This window comes from Phytophthora infestans, genomic scaffold (genome assembly GCF_000142945.1).
Source record: "Phytophthora infestans T30-4 supercont1.51 genomic scaffold, whole genome shotgun sequence".
NCBI classification, from domain to species: Eukaryota; Oomycota; class Peronosporomycetes; order Peronosporales; family Peronosporaceae; genus Phytophthora; species Phytophthora infestans.
This window is the reverse complement of record NW_003303708.1, coordinates 909,491-918,865: the sequence shown is the minus strand read 5'-3', so window position 1 is coordinate 918,865 and position 9,375 is coordinate 909,491. Positions and strand designations below refer to the sequence as shown.

Genomic DNA, 9,375 nt, shown 5'->3' with positions numbered 1-9,375 from the left:
TTTTTTTTGCATAAAATTATATAATAATTATGGAGATAATCGGATTCGAACCCGATAACCCTTATATTTGCAAAACATACTTTCTACCAGTTGAAATATATCCCCTAATAAGTGTATTGGGACTTGAACCCAAGACCATCGGATTAAAAGTCCGGTGCTCTACCAACTGAGCTATACACTTATTTTAAGTTAATTAGATTTTTAATTAACTATTATAAAAATTTTTTTAAATAATAAAAATTTTTGATTTAAAAAACTATTAATTTTTTGTTTTAATAAAGTATTAAAAATCGGAGTTTTATATATTTTAATTTCTTGATTTTTTTTATAAATTGATAATTTTTTATTAAAAAATAATTCAAAATTAGAACAAAATATTTTATAAGAATTATTAAAAAAAAAAATAATATTATTTTTTTCAAAATTAATTTGATTTTTTTTTTTATTATCAAAAATTATTTTTTTTTTTCTAAATTTTAAATTGTAACAAATTTTAGGTAAAAAAAAATAAGTAACAAAAAAATAAAAATTAAAAAAAAAAAATAAAAACCATGAAACTTGATTAAAAAATGAAAATTGATCGAATTGTGGCATAATTTATTGCTAAAATTTTATTTCTTCAACATATATTTTTCTTGAAAGAACACTTTTATTTTTATTTTAAACTATTATTTTTTATTTTTTGATTTTGAATAACAGTTTGAATGTATAAAAGTCTTGAAAATTCTTTTTTTGTTTTTTTAAAATTATTAACTTTAAAATTTAAGTATTTTAATTTATAACAATTAATTAACCTAGTAGTATTAATTCTATCAATATATATCTCAGTTGAAAGTTCCTTACTTAACAGTCATTTGTACATGTACCTCATTTATCATTCCACAACACTGAAAGTGCCTCATTTATTAATGTGGCGAACCTCTGTCTTGCTTATATCGATTTGGTAATTTACCGCGACAGAATAAATTATCGTGTATAAACGTGTGTTCCTGACGTATGTGGACGATATGTGACTCACATATCGTACTCATACACGAACTATTTATGGAATGAGTATGTAACAGCATACACCGCCAATAATGTTCGACGGATGGCTCTATGCACTATGTTGGTGTATATGCTGTATACGATCTGGACGGCACTCTACATCTACTACTTCTCGCTGTATCACCACTCGACAGAGGGTCCCAAGACGCAGATTCGCACATCCAGCTGTTTGACGATGTTCTGGATGTATACGACAAAACACTCGGGATGGTGATGTTTATCATCGGTGACAACTGCAACACAAACCAGGCTATTGCCACTAAGCTCAGTGTCCCTTTGGTTGGATACACCAGTCATCGATTTAACCTTGCGGCTAACCAATACCTTACTGATTACGAGCCGTTACTAGCGCAAGCTAACACATTGATGCCAAAGTTATCTCAAATCAATTATTTTGCAGAACTCGCAAAATCCACCAGTCTACATCCTATCACACGGAATATTACGAGATGGACCTCAAGCTTCGAAATTCTGGAGCGCTACAATCGCATCTACCCCCCCAGATCGAGACTGTGGACGCGGTAGAAGAATTTATACCGACGGTTTCTGCGCACCGCAAGCTGATTGCTCTCCTCGAACACATGAAGAAGTTCTAGAGTGTGACGAAGAAACTGCAGTGTGACGGCATCGACTTGGCCGACGCCCCGCTTTTGTTCGTTTATTATTGCGCTGACCCACCGTCGATTCCGTATAATACTGTTATGGAGAACCCCCTGTCAAAAACGAAGGCATTGACCCCCCGATCAGATAAAGAATCTCAATTTGAGATCTACTTATTTAGAATACTACATTGCGTAACGCTCTTAAGAAGATCTTTTTTAAGAGACATTTTTAAAAAGATTCACAGCCTTTAGTTTGACTTGCTGGTTACTACAGAAGTTATTGTGCCTTCTACTCAAAATTTCCGTGCGCGGTTCTTGGAATTACGCGCACGGAATTTTTATAAGACGTGGATGGTGGAATATAAAAGTAGACTGAAATTTTCTCTCGCGAAAGGTTTTAAGAGCTACTGATGTTTAAAATGAGCAATACTATATTTTCAAACTTAAATACTACCATCCTCTTTCCCAAATACCGGTATCAGTACTTATTACTGACTACTTTTTTAAATACCTAGATATCAGTATTAAAAATATTAGCAGGTATACATTGCTACCCGATAGCTACGTTACTTGCTGTGAGGCCTTGTAATCAAGTGACCGATGGAATGTAACCCCTTCTGGTAGTACACACTCCCTCAGTAGGAAACCAACGCTCGAAGACCTTAGGAGGCACCACTAACTCCGCCATGAACACCAAATAGTTTTTCCTGCGGTCGAATGGGAGACTTTTTAGCGCTGCTTTTGCAGCTAGAAAATTAGTTGCACTCTTTGCGCCGATAATATTAAAATACCACCCTCGCGCAAACTTTCGAGTGGTGTACAGCCTGTATGTACCACAGGACCATCGACATATCCACGACGGATAGAGCTTTGATTTTCTGTACGCACTTCTTTGGATATTACAAACGTACTGTGTATTACGTTTAAAATACGAGCGTATTTTGTCTTTTCTATTATGTTTGCTGGTGTACTCTCATATCATCCGAATATTATTGTACTGTAATAAAAGAGCGCATGTGTTTTCTTTGTTTTTGCTGACAAAATCCAGAGCTGTTCCACGCCTTATGGTGACTTTGTATGTATAAAAACTTTCAAAGCTGTAGTAAAACAAGATTTTTCAGCGCTGTAGTAAAACAAGATCTCACAACGCTGTTGTACTTTTGAAATTAAAAATGGAGCTGGCTTATCGAGTGCTTTACCGCCAAGGAGCAGTGTTTAAAGCTCTAAGACAGAGAGATGTTTCCTTTAATCGATCCGTTTGTGGGGGCCCCTCCTTCACAAAATGTACTTTGCAAGCATCACCAAGCGTGAAAGTAATCAACGCATGGCGTTGATATCGATACCTAATCGACGACTTTAAGATGACCAAATTCAACTGCACGGTTCAATGCGGAGTCACCTTCGACACGGTGATCGAGGTTGGCTCCTTGCTGAGCTCGAAAAACTACATGCACATCCTCTACGTGACTCATACTTTTAAGTAAGCCATTGAACGTCGCTCCATCGGTGTCGACTACTTCTATTAATCACAAGAAGAGCTGGTTGGGAAAGTCTTACCAATACGAATCAGAATGACTGGTTTTGGATAGACATTGCGGGCTCAATATTTTACAGTAATGTAGTCGATTAAAATATCAATTTTTCTCAATTTCACATACATACATACATACATAGTCAATCTGCCTTCAGAATTACAAAATTCGACCGGGAAAAAAATTTAAAATCACAGAAAGCTAGAAACTTGTACATAACTTTTAGCATTTTATTGTTGGATAATTGATAGATCTGAACCATGTGCCATTTTGTTTATGGAATTGTTCACAGCTTTCATTCCCCCCATTGATTTCAGTTTTGATTCGTCTCATTGTTTACAGTTTTCATTCGCCACGTTGTTTTCAGTTTTGATTCGTCGCATTGCTTACGGTTAACAAAAGGATACATGTAGTCCCGTCTTAAACAATTAGTAACAGAGAGCAAGCATCTTTCACTAGTCGTACCTTTGTTTAACCCCTTGGTTCCCGGCGAAATGTATCGACAACGAGATAATTAATGTCGTAACTTACGACATGTCCATGTCACTACTTGTTTGTATGTGGCATATGTTCGACGTGCGTATAGGTGTATAAGTTTTTGACAGGTTGCTCTCTCAGGAGTCGTAAGTTATACTACTTAGTAGCTAGCAGAAAACACCGTATGTCGTAAGTTGCCCCACATTAGAAAGTACAGCGGGAAGATCTGCTGCACATCGGGGAAAAAGTGGTGCACAGAGCTGTTTTATGAATCCAGATCAGTAGAATAGACAGAACAAAAAGTACAGATGCTCAAGGAAATGTGTATTACGACATGACAAGCGCCCACACTCTTTTGATGTCACGCTGGCAAGCCTACTCTTGTTCACTCTCATGTTCATCACCGCCGTCTTCCTCATCTTCACGAAGTCGCAACTCTCGACGGGTCTTCTTGTGCACACCTGCCTTCTTCCCCGGGCGTCGCAAGACAACTCTCTTTCCCAGTGTTGCAGGAATGTTTTGGCCGCAGTCGAAGTCGTCGTGCCAGATCTCAAAGCACGTTTTAGCTACACCCTTGTACTGACGTCGTATCTTGCTGCACAGCCAGCACTTTGCATCGTCAATAGAACAGCGTTCGCAAAAGTAAGTTGTAGCAAACGACTTCTTCTTTCGATCCGTGCGCAACAGGGCACACACCTTGCAAGATCGCTGGCGACGCTTCTGAATTCCCGTAACGGTCACCCAATCGTCGGCCTGCTCGACAGCATGTGTCAGACGTAGTTGAAGGCGCTTCAGCTTCTGGCTGCTAGGTGTCGGTGCTGCAACAATACCAGCGAAGTCCTCCACTTTCAGCTGCAGTAATTGGTTTTGCAGGACTCCGAACCATTCTCCTCGCTTCATCACCGGCGTTCCAGCGATACGTGCAGCCTCTTTGCGCGAAATAAACGCATTTACAAGTGCCAAATCCACGAAGCCTAAAAAAAGGCTTTTGTAGTATTTCTTGAACTTCGTAGACTTCTGCAAAGAGTACTTTTGTAGGCGGAGTTGATCATGCACATCAACTCCGCCCATCCAACGTTGATAGTCAGTTACAGCCGCCGGACAGGGTACGGTAATTGTACCAACGCGCTTGACGTTTCGTGTAATAGTCGTCTCTGTCATTGCCGAGCCTGTGCACAGGTAATGCACAGGTTTCCGGTCCCACCAGTGAAATGCAACCATATTTGGAATGGCGACAGAACGAGAAAACGTGAACATGCCTCGGGGAACGCTTGCTGGACGTGACTTGCGTTTCTCTTTGACATTTGCATCATATCCAAGCCGGTTGGTCATTATCGTGCCTATCACGTACACTTGCATGCCCAGTAGCTCGATAGCAAGTAGAATTGACGAATAGAAGCGGTCGATAACTACTGCGTGCCATGGAAGCCGGGTGTTGGGACCAAGCACTGTCTTCAAATTTCTAACGACTGCAGCCGCACCGGTCTTATGGTCAAATGTTGAATGCTCTCCATCTCTTCTTTTGCCCGCATACAGCTCAAATCTAGTAACATACGACATAATTGGTGAGAAACCAATCTAATGTCATAACTTACGACGTAAGTAAAAAAAACCAAACCTGTGACAGTACGCGGTCCTTGAATCACACACCATAAACATTTTTGAGCCATACCGATGAGGCTTATCAAGCATGGACATTCTAGTCGTGTTTCTTTTAGAAGTAGAAGGCAGAACACCCTCGTCAAAAGCGAACACTGCCGGGAGGGTCCACGCAATCAAGAAACGATTCTGCATTGTTTCGACTACCATTCGCAACTTCCAGAGCCTGTCTCGCGTACGCTCCGCCTCGTTGTCCACAAAGTGCAAGTCGCGCAACATGTCTTGACATCGATTCCGGCCCATGAACCTTCCAAAATTACCTGCAGGAACGGCCCCATCCTCCACCATCGACCAGTGAGCGGCAAAACGTCGCTTTTGCGGGCAGAGCATGCGCGCAATCAGGAGACCTATCATGTGTAAGATCTCGTGCGTCTCGAATCCCGGCTTTGCCTTCAAACGCCGACTAATCTGCTTAACCGTCTCCTTTCTCCGATCGTGTTGCTTTGCATGAATTCTTTCTGCACGTCTGGTGACTTGCTGAAGACCATACCGATTCGTCTCTGCAGCTATCTTGACCCATAGCGACTTGGGCATAAAGTAAAAGAATGTAAGTAGTGGAGAGTGGCAAACGTTTAGTAGCTCAGGAATTGGTCGTGCCTCTTCCATATTCAGACCAGAGTACGCTTCGACACCCTCCTCAAACTCGTGAGTGACTGAAGACCACTCCATTGAACGTAACGCGTCCTCACGTTGCTGCTTGGCTTGACTGTTGAGGGCATCACTGCCTACTTGAAGTGAGTCAATGAACGCTGCGTCCATTGGCACAGCGTCATCTTCTGACAGCTCATCCAATTCTTCAGGTACTTCACAATCATTGCCGTCATCGTCATCATTGTCTTCTTCAATGTCGTCATCACTGTCTCCAGAGCTAAAGCGCTCGTAGTCACTCAGGTCTTCGTCGTCAGTCACAAAATTTACATCCTTCTTGACAGGATGACGGGGGCGTAGGACAGGACAGGTCGGCGTAGCTGGCACACGAACAGGTTGGGAAGCGTGCTTGCGTACGGGTTGGGCGTCAGGCTCACGTGTGGGTTGGGCGACGGGCACAGTGACAGGTAGGGCGGTCGGCACAGTTATAGGCTGTGCGGGCACTGGACTGCCAGGCGGGGAAGCAGCGCCAACATCCGACTGAGCGTCACTCTCGGGTCCAGATGACAGAAACTGCAGGTTTGTCGCTGCGTCTCGAAGCTCTCCGGGCGACAAATTAAAAGCCCGAGTAACTGCTGCCTGTGAAAGCTCGACTTCAGAGCTATTGCAGCTGCTTGGGGTGCCAAACAGATCATTCATGGTCTGCTGTGACAGCTCAGCACTTGTGTCGATCTGCGACGCACGTACGTCCTCTAAACAATTATCGGCGGCGTCTTTACTGGAAGTGACGGCGTCTTCAGTAGCAGAAGCAGCGGCGCTCTCGTCATCGTCGGCTACTACGTCAACAGTGACCTCATCGTCTGCAGCGTTGGCTTCCTCTGCGCTCTCCGGTTCAGCCAATATTCCTGTCTCTAATGCATACGCCACCACAGCCTCCTCTCCAACTAACACCTTTGAACCATCTGCACTTACGTACTTCCCTTTAGTTTGTATCCCGGTTGGTCGCTTGTACTTCCATCCCACAGCTCGAAGTTGTCGCCAAAAGTGGCCAAAGTCAATGTTGGGCGCCACCGCAGCAACGGCGGCTGTTTTGGTTCGTTTTCCAGGCCGGATGCGAGCCATCGAGCAAATTCTGTAATGAGCTGTGGGCCACCGAGTGGCAACTGGATACTTTCCCGCGTATCCCATCTTTTCCGCGCGTCCCTGATCCCTGGCTCGTTTTTGGATTTTTCTCATTTACCGGTTGAACTTTATCGATTTCAAATGACTTGATTAAAGTGAAGGATTTCCATTTTTGAGCCATCTTCTAATGTTATTCCAATTATGTCGTAAGTTACGACATAAACAAAGAGTCATGTCGTAAGTTACGACGTCGGGAACCAAGGGGTTAATATTATATTTTGTAAGGATCCTTCTGTATTCGGGCATGTCCACTGCGCTCAGAAAAAATACAAAACACCATTTCGAAGTTTTCACAAGTACGAGTACCTCGAAGTACCCCTTGAAAAATGAAGGAAATTCTACCAATCAAAGCGGATGCAGGTTGATTACCTTGGGATGTGAAAAAGTGTGCTAAATCTTGATGCACTTACAAAAAGTCAGTATAATGCCGCTCCCCTTTTCTTTTCGGTCAAAGGGGCACAATTTTGAAAATACTCCCTGCGGACATGCCTGAGAATAGTAATCTTTGAGTGCCCTACAAACACCCTACACTCCCCAGACCGACACCTGTGAATACTTTAGGGAAGACCAGGATTGTACACAGCAGAATTCAATTAGCTCTTCCTCCTTCTCAAAAACAATGTCCCATTACGATGATTCAACGCGTATCGGAACCTGATGGTAGCTGTCTAGGAGATGATTTATAATTTCCCGCCTTGTGATCGACGATTACGATACAACTAAAAGAGCGGGAGTATTTTTAACCGTTATTCTCTTCAAAGCTGGGATACTGGTACATCCGGGATGGGCCGGTGGAATCTTTCCGACAGAACCCGTTCAGTCATCATTTCTCAATATTCTTTTGGCCAAGAACTGACCTACGAGCCTCATTATGAAGTATCCCTACGCTGTCTGTTTGGTCTTTCTCCTACTGTTTGCATATTTTGCTCCGGTCCCAGCTACAAGGGAATTGAATCTGAGTGCCCACACGCGCAGTTCAACTCGCGTTGTCGACAGCGTCACTACCAAGAGGCTTCTAAGGGCCCACATTAGTGGCAAGGAAGAAGGCACAGAACAAGAAGAACAAAGGGGTATTTCGATAAATGTTCCAAGCTTGGAGAAAATCTCAAAAATATTTACGTCATCCAAAACTACGGAGCTGAAAGGAAAGCTTATGGCCGACGAGGCACTTGATAGTGCTTTCGAAACGCTAAAACTCAGTAATATGCGGATTAGTAGTCATGACTTTGTCGAGACCAAGATGGTGGCCAAGTTGTTGTCAAGCCGAAACTTCAAGGTTTGGTCCCAGCACGCCGTCAAGATCAACAAGGAGGACCCCTATGGCGCGATGCTAACAACACTCACAAATGTCTTTGGTGAGAAAAATGTGGCAATAATGATCCTAGTCGGGAAACTGTCCAGAAATTCGCGCGACGTCGCAAAGAAGTTGGAAAAGGCGCAGTTCTACAAGTGGTATGTCGTCGATAAGTACAAGACAGCAGATGAGGTTTTCACGAACGTGCTCAACGCTGATCGTAACACAATTCATGGGTATGCTCGGGAGAAAGCAATTTGGGGAGATTATTTCAAATACATCATGGATACAGTGATGAAGTATTGATAAAAACAAGTTTCCTGCACTTGTTTGGGTACCTGTCTGTATAGAAAGAGCCTTACGTATGAATTGATGTATGGAACTTAAATGCGTCTGAAGTCAACATTCTAGCAAATAGCCTGCGTCATTATATTAAACTTTCTATATAGGATGGTCGCTTAATCAAAAAATCAGGATCACCATTGTTTGCTCAGTATTAAGGCCGCTGCGTGCTCTCAAACCTTCCGGTCGCTATCAAAAGCGTCCAGATTGCATCAATGCACTATGTGAACACATGAAGACTAGTTTTGGGAGGTAGTGACTGAGTGCTGTTCACTACTAAAACGGTCCTGCACAGTACGTTTTAGTATGGCCTATCGGATCGTACATTGTGCTCTGGCGACACCGATTGACTTAATAAGTGAGTGGCGTTGTGGGGTGTCAAAGCTGGTTTAAACTTATCATCATGAGCGGAATCCGGTTCAAGCAGAAATTGTGGACTTTCTTACTGAAAATCAGCGAGGATTTCTCTCATGTCCTACTTAATAGCTACGACGTCACACCTATTCCTCCGGGTATACGCAATTTGATCTGCGCCCACGCCTTTATAAGACTTAAAAGCTAAAACATCGAGGTGAAAAGGATTAAAATGTCTATTCCGTGGCCGATACTAAAGCTATTTTGGTTTGAGACTACGTTTGAAGTACAATATATC

General features: G+C 42.6%; 1 protein-coding gene and 2 non-coding genes across 3 annotated transcripts; 1 reads left to right on the top strand and 2 right to left on the bottom strand.

Annotated features, from left to right (window-relative positions):
* Positions 1-30: 30 nt before the first annotated feature.
* On the bottom strand, positions 31-105 carry PITG_29084. The gene has a single exon. It is a non-coding gene; the product is annotated as a tRNA-Ala (tRNA).
* A 3-nt stretch (positions 106-108) lies between these two features.
* Positions 109-181, bottom strand: PITG_29083. The gene has a single exon. It is a non-coding gene; the product is annotated as a tRNA-Lys (tRNA).
* Positions 182-7,958: 7,777 nt separating this feature from the next.
* Positions 7,959-8,687, top strand: PITG_16738 (secreted RxLR effector peptide protein, putative; the record flags this gene model as incomplete). Its single annotated transcript, XM_002896913.1, has 1 exon — positions 7,959-8,687. One exon carries the CDS (start codon positions 7,959-7,961, stop codon positions 8,685-8,687), a length of 729 nt encoding a protein of 242 aa, XP_002896959.1.
* Positions 8,688-9,375: the final 688 nt, after the last annotated feature.